At 36.8% G+C, this 27,338-nt stretch overlaps 1 protein-coding gene across 1 annotated transcript in view; it reads left to right on the top strand.

Annotated features, from left to right (window-relative positions):
• roq (RING finger and CCCH-type zinc finger domain-containing protein roquin) overlaps nucleotides 1–27,338 on the top strand; it is a 711,471-nt gene that overhangs the window by 377,068 nt on the left and 307,065 nt on the right. Inside the window, exons 11-13 of the mRNA XM_090390025.1 lie at nucleotides 6,083–6,162; nucleotides 20,320–20,596; nucleotides 20,999–21,321. Of these exons, the coding sequence (XP_090246151.1) occupies nucleotides 6,083–6,162; nucleotides 20,320–20,596; nucleotides 20,999–21,321 (680 nt within the window). The remainder of the gene's footprint in view (nucleotides 1–6,082; nucleotides 6,163–20,319; nucleotides 20,597–20,998; nucleotides 21,322–27,338) is intronic.

The following is a 27,338-nucleotide window of genomic DNA, read 5'->3' on the forward strand; positions in this document are numbered from 1 at the left end:
TACATCATCTTGAAATTTATACATCATGCCCTCTATACCTTCATCAATGTCATTTATCAAAATCAAAAACAACAGTGGGCCTAATAGTGATCCTTGAGGAACCCCACTTCTTACATCAACCCAATCTGAGGAATAACCATTTATCACAACCTTCTGCCTCCTGCCCTGAAGCCATCCAGCTATCCATCTAAGGAATTTCCCTTTAATTCCGACCTGTTCTGATGTGGGACTGAGTCGAATGCTTTGCTGAAATCCAAATAAACAATGTTGAAATTATTCCCGAAGTAAGGCTCTTGAGTGACTCGGTCAAAATAGCTAACCAGATTAGTTAAACATGATTTTCCCTTTACAAAACCATGCTGAGTATCCTTCAAAATTCCATATCTATCTATCTAAATGACCCTGAATTCCACCCTTGATCATTGTCTCCATGACTTTCCCTACTACTGAAGTTAGAATGACCGGTCAGTAATTACCCACTACACTCGTAGAATTGCCCTTATGTATTGGAGATACATTGGCACTTTTCCAATCCAATGGAATCTCTCCTGAATCCAGTGATGCTCTCATAATTAGCTTCAGTGGTTCATTGCACTCACGCCACCTCTCTCTCTTAAGATTATAGGGTATATACCATCAACACAGGAGCCTTACTGGCCTGTAGGCTCAAATTTTTTCATTAAATAATCATGAAGTTTCAGTATCATTAATTTCATATTTTTCAACATCACTCCCATAATTTCTCATTGACGTTAAGAATTTTTTTTCCTGTAAATATCGATGCAAACTAACTGTTGAGTTCATCTGCAACATCAGCTCGGGTGTCTAATACTATCCCATGCTCATTACATAAGGGTCCGATCTGGTTTTCCTCTTCTTTGCATTTATATATGTGAAGAATTCCTTCTCCCTTCTTTTTGCCAGTGATTTCTCATAATCTGCCTTTTCCAGCCTAAACTTTTCTGTGGCACTATTACAGTTCACTTTGTAGCTGTTATAGGATTCAGTACTTTTTATTGCTCTGTAACTTTTCCATGCCCTCTTTTTCTGAATGCCCTATATTAATGAAATTGCCAAGTAATATGGCAATTTCATTATTCATCCAACTTGGAATCCACCTCGTGAAGTAATTTTTTTAATGGGATATATGCATTCAAGGCTTCTGTGATTAAAGTTTTAAAGGTATACCATAATCCAATTGTATTCGCTCTCTGTAAGATAACTACTCAATTAATAGAGATAGTGTAGCACCTTAAGCCTTCGTAATTTAATTTCCTGAAATTATAGCCCTTTCTTTGCCCTTAACTACTGCTACCTCTCTCTTCCTCATCCACCGTAGAACTCCATGATCACTTCCTGCTACTGGTTCCTGTACTGTCAGCCCAATTATGTCATATAGTTCATGGGTGAGATGATCAGGTCTAGAATATTCTTTTCCTTAGTACTTTCCCTGACATGTTAATGCAAATAACAATCATCTAGTTGATTTAAAAATTTTGTCCCCATGTCGAGTTTCCTTCCAATTTGCTTCTGTCAATTAGAGGCAAATTAAAATCACCAATAACATTACATTCACAAGTATCTTCCCATTCCATTTGCATGTAGAGGCTCTCATCATAATCTTCCCAATCACCTGGCCTGTAGATTACTCCCACTCTCATTATACCTTTGCTTCCAACTATCTCACACCATACAGATTCTATACTAGCATATGAAATGTCTGAATCTTGGAAAACTTTCATCATGCTCTGGCTTCTTTTGATAAGAAGCATAACCCCAGCATCTCTTCTATCTGCCCTATCCTTTCTAAATACATTGTACATACTGCACTGAAACTCATCATCCCTTATTTCCAGGTGGCACCACATTTCTGTTAGCCCTATTACTTGTCGTAACCAGCAATTCGAATTCACTCATTTTATTGATAACACTTCTGACATTAATATATAGACAATTAAGATTTAGTGTTCTTGTATAGTTACCCTGACACACCCCTTAAATTTATTTAAGCTCACTTCCCTGGCTTTAGCTACCAGCTCATTTTGAAACGTTTCTGCCCTCAGAATATCTTGCTAATATAATCTGTTGCAGTAACAAACAAGAATTCTTGAGGTATGTAAATATGTAAATGTTACTTTTACCAGTATTGTCAGATAAATGTGTATTTATATTATCTTTGTCTCCCAAATCTAGCAGTTTCCCTGAACATTTAAGGTATCCCCAATAATACTGGCAAATACCTTTGCATCACCTTTGTTTAAATGTATCCTGTCTCTGCAAAACAGATTCCTTCTACCTACGAGTGCAGGCAAAGCTGATAAAAATTTCCCCCAAAGCCTTGCAAAGTCCTTCAAAATGCGTGTGCATACAAGGCTTTCAGCATATAATTCCCTCTGTGCAGAATTTCAGACAGAAACATTCTGACCTAACTCGCAGCATTTCTTCAGCTTGGTCCTATATTTGTCTAACAAATTATCAGATTGTGTGTGTGCTTAATATCATTCAGTCCCTATATGAATAATAATATTCTCTTTATCCCTCTTAAAATCTGACAATCTGTTGGTGACATCATTAATTGTTGCTCCTTGCAGACATACCATGGTTCTAGTCCAGCTATCCTTATTACAAAAAATATTTCCCATTTCAGTGACAATGAAGTCTCCTAATAGAACTAAGTCCTTCTTATCCAGAGCAGTTTGCACTTGGTTATTTTGCTCTGAGCTGAAATCGAGTTGTTGTTGTTGTTTGGTTTTTAGGAGCATTAGCAACTAAGGCCATATTGCTCTGGGGATATGTGGTGGTCATTCCCTGACCTTTCCATATCCTCCGTATTTTGTGGTCACGGGCTCGAACCCGGGTCTAATCAAGAAGCATGTTCTACGCACTGCTGCTCCTGCCCACCTGGCTACGGAGGCGCCCTGAAATCGAGAGTGAATCACTTGGTAGGTTAATAGGCTTGAGTCACAACTCCCAGTTATATTATTCTCAAGGGCAAGTACCCATCTTTTCAGTGAGTCAACTTCTAGCAATGTAAAGTAAAAAGTAAACTGAGGCAATTATCAACCCATTGCAGGATGGATGACTCCTCAACAATTCGTGTTGAGGGAAATGGACCATAATCTGCCACACTGGTCCAGTGCAGGTTGGAGATTGACTGTATCAGTCAGGGGCTTGAACCCCAGCCTACTCAAGGAGTGTATAGCACTCCTTGAGTAGGCTGGGGTTCAAGCCTACTGCACTCCCGCTCCTGACCACTTGGCTATTGATAGCTATGTACCAAATTTTAACTTTGGATCGATACACTCCGTACAGTGGTTTCAAAGAAAAGAATTACAAGGTGAGCTATGATTATGCACTAGGTCGACCTTGGAATACATTCCACAGGTTATGCAAGCAATAAAATCATGATACCTTCTGATGAAGTGTTCAAGGTGAATCTTTTCATACCATTGTTAAATTTACTAAATATCACAGAAAGTAAAAAAATTTTTTTTTTATATTATAAAAATTAAATTTACAAACTATTGCAGAAAAAAAAAACATCAAAATAAACTGAACAATATATTAAATAAATTATTTAAATGCACTTATCTAATATCTCAATCCTAATCTAATCCTTTAGTCCTCTCTAATCACTATGCTCTCCCCGTACTATAGAAATGTGTCCGCTCACTATGAATGCCAAGCTGCAACTGTCATTTATCTCATGTCAACCAGTAAACAACAATTATACCAACAGATTGAAATAGTGCCTGTTACTGTTCACTGGCAGTACAAAATGATTCAATATTTTGTAACAGTGATCACTGGCCAAAGTGACTCTCTTTAACATCTGGGACTTTCTTTAGTGTTGAATTCTACCGAAGATTACTAGAACCATTCTATCTCTTCAGTCTAAACTCCCCAGAATACACAAATTTGATTCTTCATTGATTAGCAACTCTATCAAGCTAGCCACCTTCTTTGATCTTCTTGATATCTGAATTCGTGACAAGGTGTGTATAAAAGTATTTTAAATTCACTCGCATCAAGGCTTTAACTTTTGCAACCTTTTTTATCTTCAGTTTAATTGAGCTTGTTATGTTTTTATTTTATTCCTGTGTTAAACCACTTTTACTTATTTTATATGTTATTATTTTCACTTAATTTTTGTAAATCCCTCTAGCTTGGCTATACCAGCAAAATTCCCTTACTTTATTAGTATTAGCCATATGGTGATTTTATATATATATACACACAGTAAACCCCCGCTATTCATGGGGGTTACGTTCCTGAGAAATGCCACGATTACTGAAAACGCGAATATTGAGTTATGGCTCCCATAGTAATAAAAGGGTTCCATTCCAAAGTATGAAATATATAAGAAAAACTAGTCTAAAACTTTGTCTATGTATGTACCTTCATAATATGACTATGTACATAGAGTGTACATAGTGAAATGCAAGCATATGGCATCGAAATGAAAATAAGAAACAATTTAATATTAAATGTAATATTTATTAGAAATTTCAAACAAATCTTTCAAACCAGCGCCTTTGCTAGCAAAAAAACTTATCCCGCCAGTGCTATCACCAGTTTCACTAAAGTGTTGATAAAGGAGTTTTGCCTTTTCGCGAATGATGAGTGAACTTAACGGAATTTTATTTTGAGTTTGGTCTTCTATCCACAGATTTAAAGCTTTTTCCATTTTTTTCTAATTTAACATCACGAGTTACAGAGCAAATTTTTGAAGCAATTAGCGCGTTTTCACGGACACTACGGCGGATTTTTTCTTCCGATTTTTTGATTACCGTACCGTTGACTCATTGATTTTATAATGTTTTGCCACTGAGGAGACACTTTAACCATTAGAAATTTTGTCTAATAACTCTATTTTATTCGCTAATGTCATCACTTTCTTTGATCTTTTCACATTTCTCTTGTTATTCGTAGCCATATTTTTGTATGGGTTAGAAAGAACTTGTGCACAATAAAGTCACTTTCTTCCGTTACCACACTCGAAAAAGTCTGTTTTACACTGCAAAATGGTACATTTATCACTTTTGTAAGCATATAAATTAAAAGCAAATGACGAAACCTTCCATGACAAGCGCATAACACATACTGAACAAGGATTAGTGAGAAACATCCACACCAGCGATTTTGTCACCCCTCTTCCCCCACCCACTGAACGCTGTTTTGACCGGGAAAGATAATTTTAGCCATGCCCATGTTTTTTTATGGCAGAAAATGTTCACGGCGCTTTAAAATTAACATTTTTTTAGGTTTCATTTTATATTAAATCAGTGACTGCGAAACCACGAATACAGATGATACCACAAATAGTGGGGGTTTACTGTACTTGTTTAGGAGCAATGTTTACCAGTTATTGTCCGTTTTAAAGTTTTTCCCTTAAAAAAAAAATCAGTAAAATACTTATAATTTATCAAGATTATACAGCTAGTTGTTATGCATAGCAAAACAAGAAGGTGCTTATCTTTTTAATATATGATAGATTCACATAAATCCAACATCCTTTGTAAACCTGAAATTTTTGAAAATTCCTGTGTTTTGAAGGTTATGCACCTAGCCTATGTATTTGGAGTACTTTGTTATTGACGTGTAAAATGTCTTTAGTGGGGTTAGTTCAATTTTTGCTTTAGAAAAAAAGTGTTATGAAAAAATAGGTGGAATAACGCAACATTCATGTCATTGGGGTGGTAGAATGAATTCAGTTTGTAATATCTGTAATACAGTAACCAGATGAGAGATACAGTACTTGGTTTATATGTTGTAATGGTATAAAAGTATTATAATATTAGAGACATATTTCAAGTTCCATTATTATGGAAAAAATTTTCCTGTTGAAAGCATACATGAAAACAATAGTGAACATAAACTATGTATGTTTTATAAATTTTTATACTAGAAAAATTATGACCAAAGAAGTAATGACTTTACCACGTATGGAGTGGCAGCTCTAATAAATGAAGATCCTGTAACATCCAATGGGTTGAATAACTGGCAACTTGCTAATGAACCCCTCCCAACAATATAGAACTGCCTTTTGACATATACACGTGATTATATTTGATGAATTTAGAATGATAAGTACAGAATCATTATCAATTATAGATATGTGTCTAAAGCAGATAACAGGAATTCGTGAACTCTTATTTGGAGGTACGGAGATTTACACCACTTACATGCTGTGCATGATTCAGCTATATATAAACCTTTAAAGAATTCATTGGTCAGTCTGATATTATGGCACTCATGATAGTTTCACCAAATTGTGCAAGTTATATGACAGTCTGATAGTATATTCTCAGCATTACTTATGAAAATAGGTAATGGAGAAGCATTAATTCAGAAGGACTTAAAATTATCAAATCAAGATTTGCACTGCAGGGTGGAAGCCTCCTCAACAATTCATGCTGAGGGAAATGGACCATAATCTGCCACGCTGGTCCAGTGCGGGTTGGCAGATCGACCGTATTCAGCAGTCAGGGGCTTGAACCCCGGTCTACTCAAAGAGCGTGTGCTACTGCACTCCCGCTCCTGCCCACTCGGCTACGGACTGGACGTGTTCTTGAAGAAGATGATTATATTTTATGTCCTCATAGCATTCAGTTATTTCTAAATAATAACAATGTTAATGACTATAATAATTGTTTTATCTCAGGAAGGCATGCATGAAGTTATTGCCCAGGATGTTGTACCAGTTGTTGGTGACACTATTGTCAGGGAAACGGGTAACATGCTTTGTAACAAGGATAGGTGGAACAGAACCAGGGTATGTCTGCCAGGAGCAAAGGTTGATGATGTTGTAGAGCGGATATCATCTTTTAAGGGCACAAAAGGTGATATAGTTGTACACGTTGGCACTAATGATATTAAGAGTAGGAGACCAGCAGAATTACTTAACAACTACAGGTCACTGTTGAACAAAAGGCGAGAATTAGGGTTGAATTTGAAAGTGTCTGCAATTCTGCCCAGACATGATAGGAGTGAGTATATGATGAGAGCCTTGTCGAGCAATTCGGCCCTGGAAATATTGTGCAAGGCTCAAGGGATAGAATTTTTTCAGCCTGGTCTGTACTTGTTACCAGGAAAGACTGCTTCTACAGGGATGGGATACATTTAAATAGAAAGGGTGCAAGAATATTTGCTGATGCTATCGAGGCAGTATTAGGTGAGTTGGAAAACTGATAGCTTGGGAGGGTACAAGGACTAATAGTTTAACAGTAGCCGTAGGCAGAGGTGAAGGTGATTCTTCCACAACTTCTATTAGAATAAGTAGCGACCTGGAGTGTGGGGTGTTGGGGGTTTTGGGGATGGATGGCAGTCATCCTGAAATAATTTGGGTATATGGGATGTTTTCAGGTAACTCAGAATAGGAATAGGAGCATGTATGCTTGCATGTATACCAGTGCTAGAAGTATAGTAAATAAATTTGATGAATTTGAAGTGTTGGTCAAGACATCAAAGGCGGATATTGTTGGGATAGCAGGTATAAGGAATGCAGAACTGAATTTGGGGAGTACAATGTGTACAGAAAGGATAGACAGGATAGAAAGGGAGGAGGTGTTATGCTGTTAATTAAGAAAAAGATAAAATCAAAAGAAGTGCACCCAGTTGAAATGGATAAACAGTGTACTGTTGAGTCAGTTTGGTGTGACATAAGCAAAAATAAGAGTAGGAGTGTGTTATAGGCCTAATGACTCAAATGAGTACAATGAACAGTTGTACAGAGAAATAGAGTGGGCTAGTAAATCGGAATGTCTTATAATGGGGGATTTTTAACTTCCCAGATATTGACTGGAACTTGTGGGTTGGTCACTCACACACTAGTCAGACTTTTTTTGATTTATTGGATGATTGTTTTCTGCAGCAGCATGTTCAAGAGGCAACCAGAGAGAGTAAAACTCTTGATCTGGTTATCAGCAGTGCTTATTCGTGTATTAAGAATTTGCAGATAAAGGAACCACTAGGTAGCAGTGATCACAGTGTACTGATGTGGGATTTATTTAAAGATATAATTACCATCAGGGGTAAAGGAAACGGTTTTTGATTCCATAAAGGTGAGTACAGTGGTCTCAGAAAGTTTTTAAATTCTGTACAGTGGGATAAACTGATTGAATTAATCGTGGAAGCTACTAAAAGTTTCATACCTATTAAGAACTATTGTTCGTGGTATTGGCCTAAATGGTTATCAAATGAACTAATGAGACTCGTAACAGAGAAGAAAAATGCATGGGATGCATATAAATTATCAAATTACTCAGACGCCTATGGCAGATATAAGCTAGTCTGTAATCAGGTCACAAAGGAGGTTAGGCAGGCGAAGGCTGATTACGAGAAATCCTTGGCAAAAGATGCTAAGAAAAACAGCAAGGATTTCTTTACTTATATAAACTCTAAAAGGAAGGGGATGAATCTGATCGGTCCACTTGACATCGATGGTTCGACTGTTGATGATCCTGCTCAGATAGCAAACAAACTGAATGAGTATTTTGCATCTACATTCACACATGAGGAATTATTAAGGTTTGAAAATGCCAGAAGGTTATCAAATTGTAGCAGGATACTTAATGATTTTGTAATAACTGAGAGCAAAGTGGAGGAGAAATTGTTGAAGTTAAACATAAGAAAAGCACCTGGGGTGGATGGGATCTATCCAGTTATATTAAAGGAGATGGCAAAGCAACTAAGCAAACCCTTAGCCTTAATTATGAGAGCATCATTGGACTCAGGGGAGGTTCCCACGGACTGGAGATGTGCAAATGTATCCCCAATACACAAAGGGGGATCGAAGGGTGACCCGAGTAATTACAGACCAATTAGTTTAACTTCTGTTCCGGGTAAAATAATGGAGTCACTGGTTAAAGATGCATTGCAGGATCATCTAGACAAGACTGCAGCAATAATTCAGACACAGCATGTGTTTGTTAAGGGAATGTCTTGTCTGACAAATTTGATAGGATATTATTATGTGGTTACAAAGGAACTGGATGCAAAAAATAATTTTGATATCATTTCAGGAAAGATTTTGACACTGTTGCGCATGAAAGACTATTGTACAAATTGGAGCAGAATGGTATTAAGGGTAAGTTGCTACAATGTATAAAAGGATGGTTAAGTGGGAGAAGACAAGAGGGTGGTAATCAATGGGTGCTGCTCTTCGTGGACTAATGTTATTAGTGGAGTCCCACAGGGTTCGGTGTTGGGTCCACTGTTGTTTTGTATATTTATCAATGATATTGATGAAGGTATATCAGGCTTAATGTCGAAGTTTGCAGATGATACAAAGGTTGGCAGGGTTGTTAATGACAGTAATGGCAGTGTGCTACTGCAACAGGATCTAGAAAATTTGGGCAGCTGGGCTAAGAAGTGGCAACTGAAGTTTAACCTTGACAAATGCAAAGTACTGCATATTGGTAGAATATGCAGTACAATAACCCCAGAGAAACGTACCAACTGTGTGGTACTACACTTAAAGTGGTAGAAAATGAAAAAGACCTGGGAGTAATTGTTCAGGCAGATATGAAGTTTTCTGAGCAATGCAGACAGGCTGCCAGGGCAGGTCATGGGGTTTTGTCAATGATATAGGAATTTTGCTAGCAGGGAAAAGGAGGTGATTATCCCTCTGTATAAGGAAATGGTCAGGCCATGCCTTGAGTACTGCATACAGATCTGGAGGCCTCATTTTAGGAAGGATGTAGATTTACTTGAGCGTGTACAGAGAAGGTGAGTGGAATGAAGGGATCCTCTTACCAAGAGAGGCTTAAGTTCTGCAAATTGCAGTGGTTGTAGACTAGGCACCTATGCGGTGATCTGATTGAGGTGTATAAAGCCTTGAATGGGTTGAGCACTCTGAATTCTGATGGGATCCTTCCACTTGTTCACATCACTAACCTAAGGAGGCATAAATTCAAATTAAGAAAAGGCAGATGTAGAATAGATGTGCGGAAATTTGCCTTTAGCCAGCAGGTGGTTGATTGCTGGAACAAACTTCCATCTGTCATTGTAAAAGTTGATAGGTTGAAGAAATTTAAGGAGGAACTGGACAGGCTTTTGAAGGGAATGGTGCGATTTTTTTTTTTTTTTTTTTTGGCTGATGCTGCATAAGCTCATACACATGCTTTCTTGCATCACATGTCTCACTTCTACTACTACTACTACTACCACCACCAAGGATATAATTCTGAAGAACAGTTGAGGAGTATGAGAAATAAAATTCATAAAATGACAATGGCCAAAACAACAAATCTTACATATGTACTTTTGTTGTTAAAAGTATATGATTATCACAAATATAGACATTGTAGATGGAATGCTATATGGTGCAATTGGTACGTTAGAGGATATCGAGTACGAAGAAGAGGAAATAGTCAAATGAATATGGATGAAATTTCTCAATAAAAAAAATATGGTGCAGTTTTTAAAAAATAAAAATCATTCAAAATCAATAAAAATCATATGATTCAAAATTGATTATAAATCAAAAACTTAACTCTCTAGAGGGAGCTTTTGATGAAGTGGTACGCAATTACGAGAAAGGTCACCAACAGCAATTTGTATATGTAGCGTTAACTTATGTGACCTCATTGAAGAGTTCATATATAAGTAGTCCTCATAATGATATCACTTTCTACCATGGAAGGAAATGAGTACAGTAGAACACTCAGTATTAGATTGTTTAAAAACAAATAATCTAATGTTTCTACAAAGTGAATTATAAGATTTCATTCATAACATAGGCTTCTCAATAACATCACTGTACAAAGTTTACATAGTCATGCCAGAGACATCGAAACTGACTCCATCCTACAACAGAGCAAAATTAGTTTTCAGTAAATCTTGGATAGATAATGTTTATTGTGTACCGTTATTGTAATTTTATTGTGTGACCCAATACAAAAGACCGAAGTTCGTAGTGGTGGTATAGCTATATACCAGCTGTACATATAAAAGTAAATGATCCAATGGGTTGAATAACTGGCAACTTGCTAACAAACCCCTCCCAACAATATAGAACTGCGACATGTACATGTGATTATAATTGATGAATTTAGTATAATAAGTACAGAATCGTTATCCATTATAGATATGTGTCCAGAGGTGGTATAGCTATATGAATATTCAACTATTATTGGTACAACACGAATATTCAAATATTATCAGTATAGTTTTATCTGTCACAGCTGTCATGTTTTGTACTTTGCACAACACATGACAGCCGTGACAGATAAAATTGGCTACATTTGTGGAATAGTGCGTAATTTCAATAATAAACCCATCTTTGTGATTTCAGTCTACATTACTCCTGGAATAGCAGTATCTGTTATCTGTCAATTCGTATATAAAAATTTAATGCCTAATGTTGTAATTTATACATAAAACTTTTAATATGAATTAAATTTTTAATATATATTAAAAATTTGATTGAATGAAAAAAATTATGTATCGTATTTTAGTTATCTAGTTACCTATGTATCATATTTTAGTTATCCAATTACCTATGTATCGTATTTTAGTTATCTAGCACCAGTAATTTCTGTAGCTGCAATACAGTCTAATGACTAACGATTATTTAAACAAAAATGTATATTTTTATTTGTTACAATAATCATGGTGTCACGATCTAAAGAATTTTTCAACACCTGCAGGATTACATATTCGTGGTAATTTGTTATTTTTATTAGATGATTCATTAGATCTGATTCCTGTAATCTCCACAGAACAATAGTCACCGGTATTAAGCCAAAATGTTAATCCATCCTGACAGATTGACCTTGGGATCATGATGGGGGGGGGGATAACCTACTTGCCTAAGAAATAATGATTGCAGATTCAAATGCTGCCTCTGGGTGTTATGATTGTCAATTTTTTTAATATGAGATATAAATAGTGCAATATGATTTCAGCATCGAATTACCTTAAAAACTGAGTATATATTACTGTACTATTAAGTATCATACTGTGAACTATTATTGAATGTATCATAAAATGAATAATTTTTGTTGAAATATGTAGTAACAATGACATACAATGTAGGAAATGTGTAAAACGGAAATAAATATGTTTTGAAACTACGAGAAGTGATAATTTAATTGCATAATGCATAAATATGGAATCTGCAATGCTGTTTTTTAGACCTGACTACCCTACTCCCCTTGTATGGTTGGCTGCCCTCAGAGAAATATTCATTATTCAGAAATATAATTAGTATAAAAGAAAACATACGATCATAGTGAATCATGTAAGTATAATTATTCTGAACTGAGCCTAATTTACATGAATTGATAAATTCATAAATCATATTATGATATCTGGCATGCAAATATAGTTTTGCACCTTAAGGTGCAAAAAATATAATTTAAACTGAGGTTAATGTACAAAGATGAGTATACATATTCTTTTAAACAAATTTTCTGTTTATTATGAATACTTCAAAAAAAGAATCATATATATTCTTTAGAAATAAATGAAATCATACATAGGCTCAATTAAAACTATTACTGTTTTGATGACAATTGTTACTATTACATCTGAGTTTCTTGCCTTCATTAACATATAGCATACATAAAATTTAGACCTGTGAGTTAACTGCCTTATTTGAACTTGCAACTGATATATCTAACATGAATGCTTTTCAGAGTAGAATCAAGGACCGCAGGTGTTTAAACTCCTGAGTTCTTTTAACTGAAAGTATTTTTGTTTTTGCCCAGGTTAATTTCTTCAAGAATTGTAACTAAAACCCACAGGTATTTTTCCAACCAAATGTGAATAATTAATTAAACACATTTAACAGAGAACTACAGTGATAAACTTTCCTCGCTTTATGATCACTTTTCTATTTTTTTCTCTGCCACCTGGTTTCTTTTTCTTTTTTTTTTTTCTTTTTTTTTTTTTCTTTTTTTTCTTTTTTTTTTTTTTTTTTTAATATATTTCCCTCTCAGCAACTTTTTGTCTTTAACACTGCTGTATATTGTGATGCATATTGGTGTTTGAGTTGAGTTGAACAAAATTTAAAAAAAAAATGGATATTGGTAATATACAGACAGATATAGTAACACCATTATTATGTTTAAAAATTTCCCTTATAAAAGTTTATGTTAAATAAACTATAATTTGAATATTTAGTTGGGAGTATAAATATTTTTATAAATTTTAAAACCGCTTTATTATTTAAGTGTTTTTCTTATTAACAAGAAATATGTTTTGTTTTATTTGAAATACATTATTTTTTCACTGTCATATTCTCCCTCTAGAAGATAATAAAAGAAACATAAAAGGGGTGTTCCGTAAGCAGCCTAATTATTTATTAGATAGTGTAACATAGCTGCAGAGTAAATCCATATTAGGGTTCCCCTTGGCTGACTGCTTGGAATGAAGATGGCCTGGAGAACCCAAGGAAGATCTCAAGGACTGTCAAATCAAATTCCATCTTGTTGCTTCCTTGTGCTAATTCCAACAGTTCTACATCCTTCCAAAAATTAGACCTCTAAACCTATGACAGTACTCAAGATGTGGCTTAACCATTATTATATAACGCAGGAACAAAAAGAGGTAATCACCTCTTAGTTCTTGCTGCCAAAATTCCTGTGTATGTTATTGATAATTCCTGTGTATGTTATTGAAAGTCCCATGAGCTGGCCTAGCACCTGTCTGTACTGCTCACAGAACTTCACATCAGACCTAACAATTACCCCCTGGTCTTTTTCATTCTCCATTACCTTGAGTTTGATACCACCCCTTTTAGTAGTTATTCTGGAATTACTACTATACAAATGCAGCACCTTGCATTTATCAATTTTTAAACCTAAACTGCCAATTTTCAGGCCATCTGGAAGTCTCTCATAAATGCTTTTATAGCCTATTTCAGTTTCATATATGTTTTTAATATGAATGGCCTGTGATTATGCCTTCAGTATACCAGACTTAGCTATTTCCCACACTTTTGCCTTGTTGCCTGGCTCCTTTTTATCCATTATTTTTCATCACATTTTATAATTCCTACTTTGGTTTCCTTCTTTTATTAATATGGTATGAAGTTTGAAATAAAAATTATTAGATACTCTAGCTAGAGGCACTATCTTCTGGTATGTATTTATATTTTTGTACTTACACATTTTTAGTTCATTTTTATAGCTTTGGTTGCTTTGCTTGAAGAGGAACGTTTGGTTGCTGAAAATGTAAGGACTACAGCCATTCAAGTCAGATTTTTCTGAGTCAAGGAATTATCAAAACATTACATGCTTATTTCACCTGCTGGATTACCTTGTAGCATTTCCTGAAGAGATCAGGATTTGGTAGTTAAATTTTTGTTTCTGTATAATTCCGTGTGTGTGTGTGTGTGTGTGTGTGTGTGTGTGTGTGTGTGTGTGTGTGTGTGTGTGTGTGTGTGTGTGTGTGTGTGTGTGTGTGTGTGTGTGTGTGTGTAAATAATGAATAAATCTACAGCCATTATCAATCCACTGCAGGATGAAGGCCTCAACAAGTCATGTTCAGGGAATGCACCATAATCTGCCATGTTGTTCCAGTGCATGTTTGCAGATAAACTTTACTTGGAAGTCAAGGGCTTGAATCCTGGTCTACTCAAAGAGCGGGTGCTATTTTACTCCGACTCCGACTCCTGACCACTCAGCTAGGGAGGCCATGTGTGTATTATTGTTATTTGGTTTTTAGGAGCATTAGCAACTAAGGCCATATTGCTCCGGGGATATGCGGTGGTCATTCCCTGACCTTTCTGCATCCTCCGTATTTGGTGGCTCACAGGCTCGAACCCCGGTCTAATCAAGAAGCGTGTGCTACACACTGCTGCTCCTGGCTATGAAGGTGCCGGTGTGCGCGTGCACACACACACACACACACACACACACACACACACACACACACACACATAAACACTGGTGTTCAACGAAAGTGCATCACCTAGGAATTTCACATTTCTAACCCTTTTTCTCGATGGTATGTTTCTGCTAGTTTAACTTTCTTTGTGTTGCAAACATGTAGCAGCACATAAGAGAGCATCTCCTGAGGTTCTCTTAAGTGCTGCTACAGTGAGCTTTGCATACTTGTCACACACACACACACACACACTGCAAAAGATATGACCCCACATTCTCACTGCTCTGAGCCCTCCCTTTTTTTGCTGGTCTTATCTGGTACTGAAAGACACAAAAGTACAATAATAACACTACTTTTTATTCTGTTCTACTCTATTGTTTTCTCTATTTCTTATTCTCTTTTATTATGGTAATTCATTATTTAATATTATTCAATCCTGCCCAGACACAATAGGAGAGAGAACATGATAAGAGCCTTGTAAATAAATTCAGTCTTGGAGAGACTGCAGCGCTCATGGAGTAGAAGTTTTCACAGCATTGTTAATGCTTTGAAAAATACACAAGAATATTTGCTGATGCTATTGAGCCAGTGTTAGGTGGGTTGAAAAACGGCTAACTTGGGGAGGAACACTGTGAAATACATTAACATTAGCCACAGGAAGAGTGAAAGTGATCCTTGCACTGCTTCTACTGGAACAAGCAGCAGCCCAGAAAGCAAGGTCGGCAGATTTTAATATCTGCTGGTGGTCGTCGTGGAAAAAGCAAATACATGGGCTATATTAGGGTTATTACTAAGAGTAAAAACAGTTGTTGGTGTACTTGTATGTTCATCAATACTAGGAGCATAATAAATAAATTTTATGAATTTGGTTGGAGTGCTGATCTAATCATCAAATGTATACATTGTGGGAGGGTATGAGAGACATGTTGTTACTCAATTATAACAAATTCAGAATTTCAATACGGGGAGTACAATGTATACAGGAGGGTAGGGGTAGTACACTTAGGTAAGAAGCTTATAAAATTAAAGGCCATTCATCCAATGCAATGTTGAGTCAGTTTGGTGTGGCATAAGCATTGGGGAAACAAAGCTGAGGGTAGTGTGTGTTATTGGCATAATGACTGATAAGTATAATGAAAAACTGGCGAACTCTATATATTTAGAGACATATAGAGTGAATAATAGATCAGAATGTCTTATAAGGGATCTTTAACTTTCCAGATATTGATTGCACCTTGTGGGTTGATCACTCATGCAGTAGCAAGACTTTTTCAGATTTTACATCCTACACCAACATGTCAGAGAAAAAACAAGAGAAAGCAGTACTCTTGATCTGATTATCAGTAGTGACTCTACTTCATGCAAAAATTAATTTTTATATCCTATACTTAAATTTCAGAAAAGATTTTAATACTGTTGCACATAAAATTCTTTTATACAAATTTTGGAGCAGTATGGCATTAAGGGAAAGTTGCTGCTATAAATGAATGGATGATTTATGGGTGGAGACAGAGAATGGTTATCATTGGGCACTGCTCTTCTTAGACTGATATTATTAGCAGAGTTTTCCCACATATCAGTGCTGGGACCATTGTTGTTGTCTGTATAATTAATGATATTGGTGAAGACATATCAGACTTAATGTCTAAGTTTACAGAAGATAGAAAGGGTGGCAGGGTAGTTAATCCACGGTAATCAGGCTATGCTGCTGCAACAAGGTCTACCAAATTACTTAAATTGGCTGAGAAGTGTCAGTAGACATTTAATATTGACAAATATAAGGTACTTCATACAAAGAGCAGCAATCCCAAATTAATGTAGCAGCCGTGTGCTACCATACTCAGGGCAGCAGAGAATGAAAATGACCTGGGGGTAATTGTGCAGTCAGACAAGAAATTCTGTGTTGTTGTAGTAGGGTTTTAGGAGCATCAATAACTAAGATCATATTGCTGTGTATATACCGTCTGTAAATTGTGTGGGTTCTGTGATTTTCTGTTAGCTGGATGAGAAGCCCGAATTTCCAGGAGAAAAACCCTGCTACCCTCACCTGAGACTGACTAACTCAGCCACATTGTGAAATAGGCCCATAAAAATTCCTCACGTTTTTGAGGTACTAAAACTCTGGTATTTTCCAACCAGTGTGGGAAGGATGGTAATTCTACCAACTGTGCTACACACAAAGGAAGAAGTACTCTGAGCAGTGCTGATAAATTGCCAGCATAGCTCGAGAGATTTTGCGAATGATATATAGGAATTTTGCCAGCAGAGAGAAGGAGATGATTCTCTTTGTGTAAGCCAATGATTAGGCCATTTCTTGCCATCCGGGCTAGCTGGATGGGTAAAGTGCCTGCCTGGCAACCCAAAGGTCGCAGGTTCGAATCCCGCCTCAGGCTTGGATCAAAGTACTGCAAAAACCTTGGGAGGTGCATTATGGCCACAGAAGCTGATGCGCCAACAACTACAAAAAAAAAAAAAAAAAAAAGGGCCATTTCTTGAATATTGCATGCAGGTTTGGAAACCTCTATTTAGGAGGGACGTAAATTTGTTCAAACTCGTGCAGAAAAGAGCAACAAGATTGGTGAGGAGAACAAAAGTGACTCTTACCTGAAAAAGTTTCGGTATTTCAAATTGCAGAATCTGGAGACTAGGCACCTGCAAGGAGATCTGATTGAGGTGTTTAAGGCCTTGAATGGATTGAGTAAGCTTAATGCTAATGAAATTATTGCTGTTGTTCAGACTACACACATGAGGTGGCATAAATTCAAATTGAGGAGAATAGTTGCAGGTTGAATTTGCTCTCAGCCAGAGGGCAATTAATTTTTGATACAAACTCCAGTCTTGTGTTGTGCAGGTTAGTAATTTGAATAAATTGAAGAACGAAAACTAGATAAACTTTTAGAGGGAATGGAAAGGTGAAATAAGAACTGTTGGGCTTTTCCCCCACCCCCTCTTCCCTGGTGTTTTATAAACTTGTTCTCTTGCATCATTTGCTACTGCTAATAATAATAATAAATTTCTTTTATTCAAGTAATAGCCTATAACAACAATATGCTTTTGTATGAAGGATGCATTTAAACACAAAATAAAATTTTAATTAGGTTAGTAATTTTTGTGATAAATAAAAGATGGAGTAAAAACAAGTTTTTCATATTGTGAATTAAAATTTAAATAAAATACAAGATTAACATATAATGCAGAACTTCAGCTTTCCGGATAATGACTGAAACTTGTAGGTTTCTCACTCATACAGTTACAGAAATTTTGTAGATTTATTGGTTACTTAGCATTAATAGAGGCATATGATGCAGGAAAGCAATCTTATACAGCATCAGCCAAAAAAAAAAAAAAAAAAAAACATTCCCATTTCACCCACCCATTCACTCCAAAAGTGTGTATAGTTCTACCTTGAATTTATTTAAGATAACTTCCACAATGACTGATGGAAGTTTGTTCCAGGTTCAACCACCTGCTTGTTAAAAGCAAATTTCTGCACATCTATTCATCAACTGTCTTTCCTCAATTTGAATTTATACCCCCTCAGGTGCATAATCTGAGGAAGTGGAAGAATCCCATCAGCATTGAGCTTTCTCAAATCGTTCAAGGCCCTATCAGATCACCTCACAGGTGCCTAGTCTCCAGACACTGCAATTTGCAGAGCATAAGCCTTTCTTGCCAAGAGCAACCCTTTGTTTCCCTCACAAATCTCATTGCCCTTCTCTCTACTTGTTCTAGAAGCTCTACATCCTTAATAAAATGAGACCTCCAGACCTGTATGCAGTAATCAGGGTGTGGCCTGGCCATAGCCTTATACAAGGGAATAATCACCTCGTTATATCTGCTAGCAAATTCGCTTATATCATTGAAAAGACCCACTATTATTATCAGTATTATAATTGGCCATATAGTGCAAGGAATCCTGAGGCTTTTGCTTCACGAACCAAAAAAAATTGAGTTACCCTCGGAGAGAGAGAACAAGAGTCAGATGTAGAAGGGAATCACCAAGAAAGAGAAGAATGATGATATCCAGCTCAGTTCCCTGGGTGTGCCAAGCCAATACTCACCAGAGGTGAACCGCTATGACCTACTCATAGAGGCTGTCTGCACTGCTCAGAAAATTTCATACCTAACTGCACAATTATCCAAAGTCTTTTTCATTCTCCACTGCCCTGAGTGTAGTACCGTATAGCTGGTACATTACTTTGGGGTTACTGCTAACCATATGCAGTACTTTGCATTTGTTAATATTAAACTTCAGTTTCCACTTCTCAACCCATCTGCTCAACTTTTCTATAATCTGTTGCATTAGCATCCAGTCATTACTGTCATTAACAACCCTGCCAACCATTGTATCATCTGCATACTTCAATATAAAGCCTGGTATACCTTCATCAATATTATTGATAAATATAGAAAACAATAATGGGCCTAACACTGAATCCTTGGAGACTCCAATAATAACATTAGTCCACAAAGAGCAGTATCCATTGATTACCACTCTCTGTCTTCAACAACTGAACCATCCCTTTTGCCATAACAGCAACTTGCCCTTAATGCCATACTGATCTAATTTGTACACTAGTCTTCCATTTTTGAGAAGAATAAGAGAAACTTACCTCAATATGATACCTAGAACACTTCTTTTCCAGAAGTGTTCTATGTATGATATTGAGGTAAATTACTCTTGTTCTTTTTAAAATATTGAAATCAATGTAGAACTTATTGAGCACCAAAGCTCTGGTTTATACTATCAAAGTAATCTTCCATGTGCAACAGTATGAGCTTTCCCAAAATCCAAGTATTTGATATTAGAATTATTTATTGAATTCAGTTCCTTTGTAGTCACATCATAGTAACCAGTCAAATTGGTCAGACAAGACTTTCCATTAATAACTGTAGTCTTTATAACTTTGTCTTTATAACTGTGGTCTTGTCGAGATGATCCTGCAGTGCTTTATAATGGAGTCACTGGTGATTTCACCAATGACTCCATTATATTCCCTGGAACAGAAGGTTAACCCATTAACAGCCATTGTCCCATTTATGGGATGCAACTTTTTATGAAAATTAAAATAATGGAAATGCAGAAAACTGGATTACAGGCTGCACAGTAGTTTTAAACTGATCTATAATCGCGGCATTTATTGTCAGATGGCACTGAAATACAAAAAGTTAGGACAGAAAGCATTTACAAGTTTTTTGTTTTCAAGCATGTGTGTGTGTCATAAGAATGATAAGTGTATAAAAGTTTCTCTGTTTTTTCAAACACTATAAGGGCTCTAGAAATATATTCTAGAATAGTTGCTTTTTGTGATTCAACTAAAAGGGTAAGCCACCTACACTATTATTTATTGTAAATTTGTTATTTATGTTGATGTCCCATTTTTAGGACATTGGCTGAAAATAACATTAGCAAGCACATGGATGTTTCTCGAGTCAAAACGAAATTTTAGTGGTTTACCTTTGTAAAAATATTATATAACAAAGCCATGAGCGGTGGAAAGCACACTGTTAGAAAATATCTAACTACAAAAGAGATAGAGGAAATGTTTGCGAATCCTGCATTTTGGGAAGACATGGATAACGACAATGTTGACGTTCCAATCATTCCTCCAGATCCTGATGAGCTAACTGACACAGAGAATTTTGAGGAAAATAATCTTGAAGGAGAAGTAGATGTTGCAAGTACCCTAGAGTTATTTACACCTATAAATAACGAATCTGAATTGAGGAGCGATGACGGTGCACTGGCTGTAAAAAAAATGTAAGCTGTGTAAAGTGACGAACCATCTTCCACATAATGAAGATACATCGGGAAGCTTTTCAAGCCTATATGTATTTATTGCAATTTTCACCTTGCAATAAATACAAAAAATCAATTTCTCAAACAGTTGCAAAAACAAATCACATAAAAGGAAAAACACCAGAGTGGACAAAGAATCAAATACAGTACACTGAGATGAACAGTTTATCCCAAAATAATTTTGGGATTACATCTCTGTTATACGATAAAACAGCAGTTGAAAATTTTGAAGAGTTTTTCTCTCAAGGCATTATTGATCATATAGTAGAGCAAAGCACATTGTACGCACAACAAAAAAAATGACCCAAATTTTTCGCTTAGTGCCGATGAATTGAAAATTTTTATTGGAGTTCTATTGTTTAGTGGTTATCACAAACTTCCTCAAGAGGACATGTATTGGGAACAAGCCCCGGATGCTGGTATACCTTCAGTCTACAATGCGATGCCAAGAAGACGATTCAAAGAAATAAAAAAGTATCTCCATTTAGTGGACAATTCACATCTTGATATAAACGACAAAATGTTCAAAGTACGACCATATTTTGATATACTAAAGCAAAACTTTTTAAAATTCGGCACGATTCATGCCCAGTTATCAATAGCTGAAATGATGATTCGATATTATGGACGACATTCTGCAAAAATGTTTATGCACAGAAAACCAATCAAATTTGTTACAAACTCTGGTGTTTAGGTAGTTCAAGCAGTTATTTATATAATTTTGAAACATATTGTGGAAAAAGTGAGAAAATGGAGGTACCGTTGGGAGTTCGAGTTATTACAAACCTAATTTCATCAATACCTGCTGACCAATAGGAAAAACATGAACTGTTTTTCGACAATTTCTTCACCGGCCATGAAATAATGTGCCACCTTAGAGAGCTGAGAATGTAAGCAACCGGAACAGTCCAAGAAAACCAAACACAAAAGTGTCCTTTGATTTCTAGCAAGCAAATGGAAAAAGACAAGAATCGGGGCTATTTTGATTATAGATTCGACCAATCAAATGAAGTACTTGTGCTAAAATGGAATGATAATAAACCGGTTTCACTTGCCACTAATTACAGTTGCATTGAGCCATTAGGACAAACTAGATGTTACTCCTGTAAAGACAGAAAGCAGATTTAAATTCCTATACCAAAGGTCATACAAGAATATAATTCCCATATGTGTGGAGTGGACATGCTAAATAAGCAAGTTTCACTTTATAGAATCAAAATTCGTTCAAAAAAATGGTGGTGGCCATTATTCACACAACTCCTAGATATATGCTTTGTCAACACTTGGAGATTGTATCAAATTACAAATTCTCAAGAAAATGTATCGCTTCTGGATGTACGCAGGAAAGTAGTGTTGGCCTACCTTTATAAAACAACTTCTTCTGCTTCAAAAAGGCCAGGTCCACAAAAACCTATAATTGTTTCCCTTTTCAAGAAAGGATGATTAGTAACTCCATTAGCCTTATCAAAATTTTTATTTTTCCTAATTTTCTGCAATCCCCTAAAATTTTTACTTGACCCTTAGTTAAAGAAGCCGTGGTCTAGAGCAGTGGTGCGCAAACTGTGGAGTGTGACCCCCTCCCCAGAGGGGTTGCAGAAATTTTTAAATAAATTATTTTTTGTGTACATAAAACTAAAAACTTCTTAAAATTACTTTTTCAATACTGTAGGTGTAGAGACCTTGCTATTTGAACTAAGCCCGAGATAAGAAAACCCTACTGCCCACTGCGTCAAAAATAACGCCTTAATTTGCTCACTGACTATGGACACAAAAAGCAGCTGACTAGTGTGACTTCTCAGTATGTACTTCTCTAATCAAATGCTGAGAAGTACTACTCAATTAATGCCTTTAGCTCTTAATTCGTGTTTCCTACAGCACAAATTGTCTGTACTGTATTGCCAGAAGGCCAGAGATGCAAAATGTGGTAACAGTAAATATACAAAGCAAGTGTGTGGTGCTAGGGTTTTTGGTGCCTTTGAGATACTTTTATTAAATATTATTATAATAAAAATTTTGAATTTCGATACCCCCAGGCTACTGTATTCCGTCGGCCCTGGTTGCATTCAAGCTTTATTCTGCTTCGTAATTTGGTGTATTCTCCTTGCTGTAATAAAAATTATTTCAATTATGCATGGAGAAAAGTACAGCAACGATTTAAAAACCATCCTTCTGTCCAGAGACACAGTTTTGATGTGTATTACAGTTATCGGACAACATAAAATTCAATTTATTAAATCGATTGAGAGAAAGTCCAATTTTTTGCCTATACAGTTAGTTGAATTCACAGATATTTCAAACCTTGCTCAACTTATTGTATATGTTTGATACTGCTATGAGGGAGGGGGGATAATTTGGAGGATTTTCTATTTTGCAAAGCTTAGGAAGGAAGAACGATGGGCCAGAAGATTTTAAATATTTTCTTTCAAACAAATAATGTAACCTGGAACGATTGTAAGGCAGATATTGTTGGGATATCAGAGACGTGGTGTCACACAGATATAAGGGATGCAGAACTGCAATTTGGAGAGTACAACGTCTACAGAAAGGATAGACAGGATAGGAAGGGGGGAGGGGTTATGCTATTAGTTAAGAAACACATAAAAACCAAGGAAGTGAAGCCAGTCGACATCGCTGGACAGTGCAGTGTTGAGTCAGTTTGGTGTGACATAAACATTGGGAGATCAAAATTGAGAGTAGGAGTGTGCTATAGGCCTAATGACTCTGATGAGTATAATAAGGAACTGTACAGGGAAATAGAGTGGGCCAGTAAATCAGAGAGTCTTATAATGGGAGATTTTAATTTCCCAGATATTGACTGGAATTTGGGGGCTGGTTACTCACACACTAGCAGGGCTTTTGTGGATTTATTGGACGATTGTTTTCTACATCAGCATGTTCGGGAGGCAACTAGAGGGAGTAATACTCTTGATTTGATTATCAGCAGTGATTCTTCATGCATTAAGAATCTGCAGATAAATGAACCACTAGGTGGCAGTGATCACAGTGTGCTGAAGTGGGATTTACTCAAAGAGGTAACTACCATTAGGGGTAAAGGGAAGGGTTATTGCTTCCGTAAAGGCGACTACGATGGACTGAGACAGTATTTAAATTCTATACAGTGGGACCAACTGATGATGTTACCAACAGCAAATTCAAAGAACTTATCTTGGAAGCTACTAGGCTTTACATACCAACTAAGAAATATTGTTCAAGGTTTAGGCCAAAATGGATGTCAGATGAACTAATGAGGCATATGGCAGAGAAGAAAAATGCATGGGATACATACAAATTAACACAACACAGAAGCCTATGATAGATACAAGTTGATATGCAACCAAGTTACAAAGGAGGTTAGGCAGGCGAAGGCAGATTACGAGAAATCCTTGGCAAGGGATGCAAAGAAAAACAGCAAAGAGTTCTTTACTTATGTAAACTCTAGAAGGAAGGGGATGAATCAGATTGGTCCACTTGATATTGATGGGTCAACTGTTGATGATCCTGCTCAGGTAGCTAACAAACTAAATGAATATTTTGCATCGACATTCACACATGAGGAGTTATTCAGCGAGGGGAATGCCAGAGGTGTATTCAACTCTAGCAGTAAGCTACAGAATCTTGAAATAACTGGGAGTAAAGTGGAGGAGAAACTGTTGAAGATAAACACAAGAAAGGCACCCGGGGTGGATGGGATCTATCCAGTTATATTAAAGGAGGCAGCAAAGGAAGTAAGCAAACCCTTAGCCATAATTATGAGAGCTTCCTTGGACTCAGAGGAATTACCCATAGACTGGAAATGTGCAAATGTGACCCCAATTCACAAAGGAGGATCAAAGGCTGACACAAGTAATTATAGACCTGTGAGCTTAACTTCTATTCCAGGAAAATTAATGGAGGCACTGGTTAAAGAAGCACTGCAGGATCATTTAGACAAGACTTCAGTTATAGCTCAGACACAGCATGGTTTTGTTAAGGGGAAGTCTTGCCTGACCAACTTGATTGGATACTATGATGCAGTCACAAAAGAACTGGATGCAGGGAATAACTTTGATATTATATACTTGGATCTTAGAAAGGCTTTTGATACTGTTGCACATGGAAGACTGCTACACAAATTGGAGCAGTGTGACATTGGAGGCAAATTGCTGCTATGGATAAAGGGGTGGTTGAGGGGGAGAAGACAGAGAGTGGTAATCAATGGACACTGCTCATCGTGGACTGATGTTATTAGTGGAGTCCCTCAGGGCTTAGTGTTGGGTCCATTATTGTTTTCTGTATTTATAAATGATATTGATGATGGTATATCGGGCTTAATGTCCAAGTTTGCAGACAATACAAAGGTTGGCAGGGTTGTCAAGGACACTACTGACACTATGCTGCTGCAACAGGATCTGGAAAGGTTGAGCAGATGGGCTGAGAGGTGGCAAATGAAGTTTAACATTGACAAATGTAAAGTACTACACATGGGAAACAGCAACCCCAGAGCAACGTATCAACTCTGTGGTACTACACTGACAGTGGTAGAGAATGAAAGGGACTTGGGGGTGGTTGTGCAGGCAGATATGAAGTTCTCTGAGCAGTGCAGACGGGCTGCAAGAGTAGCTCATGGAGTATTGTCAATGATATACAGGAATTTTTCCAGCAGGGATAAGGAGGTGATTATTCCATTGTATAAGGCGATGGTCAGGCCACACCTAGAGTACTGTATACAGGTCTGGAGGCCTCATTTCAAGAAGGATGTAGAGATGCTGGAACGAGTACAGAGAAGGGCAACAAGATTAGTGAATGGAACAAAGGGGTGCTCTTACGAAGAAAGGCTTAAGTTTTGCAAATTACAGTGTCTGGAGACTAGGCACCAGCGAGGTGATCTGATAGAGGTGTATAAAGCCTTGAATGGTTTAAGCATGCTCAATGCTGATGGGATTCTTCCTCTAGCTCAGAAAAATCACCTGAGAGGGCATAAATTCAAATTGAGGAAAGACAGATGTAGGATAGATGTGCGGAAATTTGCCTTTAGCCAGCGGGTGGTTGGTTCGTGGAACAGACTTCCATCCCTTGTGGTGGAGGTTGATAGCCTAAATAAGTTTAAGGCTCAGCTGGACAGGTATTTTGAACGAACAGAGGGGTGAAGTGGAAGTGGGTTTTTTTTTTTCTTTTTTTTCTTTTTTTTTTGGCTGATGCTGCATAAGCTTGCTTTCTTGCATCAAATGCCTCTACTAATGCTAATGCTAATGCTAAAGTCTAAACTTCTAGGTGGATCAGTGAGCTTGGACGTGAGATTTGATGGCAACGGACATTTGGTAGTTCCAATAAAGACACAACGAAGATGTGCTTTATGTGGTAAAAAAACAGAGACTTTGTAACAAATGTGATGTACCCCTACATGACATATGTTTTGTTCCCTTTCACATAAAATGACTTTTTTGTTATTATATGTTTGATACATAGTTAGTGTAAAACATCATTGTTTGATTTTGAATAAATTTTTTTTTTTTCTTTGTCTAATTTCCTAAAAATTTCTTATTCTCAGCCAGCGTCCCAAAAATGGGACGTACTTTTTTTCTGTAACCAGAGAGTTTTTTGAATAAAATTTTTTTACAATGTCTTCATTTGAATATTTTTAGCTGATACTAAGCGAGAAAATGGCGTTTTTCTTTTAAATTCAATTATGGCTGGTAATGGGTTAAACCTGGTCTGTAATTACTTGTGTCACCCTTTGATCCCCTTTGTGAATTGCATTAGTTAGCATTAATTGAGGCATGTAATGCAAGAAAGCAAGCTTATACAGCATCAGCTAAAAAAAAGAAAAAAAAAAAACCCTTCCCATTTCACACATCCGGTCACTCCAATTGTTTGTCTAATTCAGACTTAAATTTATTTAAGCTATCAACTTCCACAACAACAGATGGAAGTTTCTTCCAGCAATCAACTACCCACTGGCTAAAGGCAAACTTCTGCACATCTATTCTACAACTCTGTTTCATCAATTTGAATCTATGCCCCCTCAGGTTCTTAATCTGAGAAAGCAGGAGTATCCTGTTAGCATTGAGCCTGCTCAAATCATTCAAGGCCTTATACACCTCAATCAGATCACCTCGCAGGTGCCTAGTCTCCAGATGCTGCAACTTGCAGAACTTAAGCCTTTCTTTGTAAATGCACCCCTTTGTTCCTCTCGCCAATCTTGTTGCTCTTCTCTGTACTCGTTCTAGCAACTCTTCATCCTTCCAAAAATAAGGCCTCGAGACCTGTATACAGTACTAAAGCTGACCATTGCCTTGTATAAAGGGATAATCATCTCCTCGTCTCTGCTAGCAAAATTCCTATCTATCATTGACACAATTCCATGACCTGCTCTGGCAGCCCATCTGCACTTCTTAGAGAACTTCATATCTGACTACACAATTAACCCCAGGTATTTTTCATTCTCCACTTCCCTGAGTGTAGTACCACACAGTTGGTAAGTTTCTCTTGTGTTACTACTACCCATATAGAGTACTTTGCATTTGTCAATGTTAAACTTGAGTTGCCACTTCTCATCCCATCTGCCCAACTTTTCTAGATCCTTTTGCAGTAACATACTGTCTTTACTGACATTAACAACCCTGCCAACTTTGTATCATCTGCAAACTTGGACATTAAGCCTGATATACCTTCATCGATATTGAAACCTGGGGGACTCCACTAATAACATTAGTCCACGTAGAGC

This window comes from Mastigoproctus giganteus, chromosome 2 (genome assembly GCF_048544385.1).
Source record: "Mastigoproctus giganteus isolate SK-2022 chromosome 2, ASM4854438v1, whole genome shotgun sequence".
In the NCBI taxonomy this organism is placed as follows: Eukaryota; Metazoa; Arthropoda; class Arachnida; order Uropygi; family Thelyphonidae; genus Mastigoproctus; species Mastigoproctus giganteus.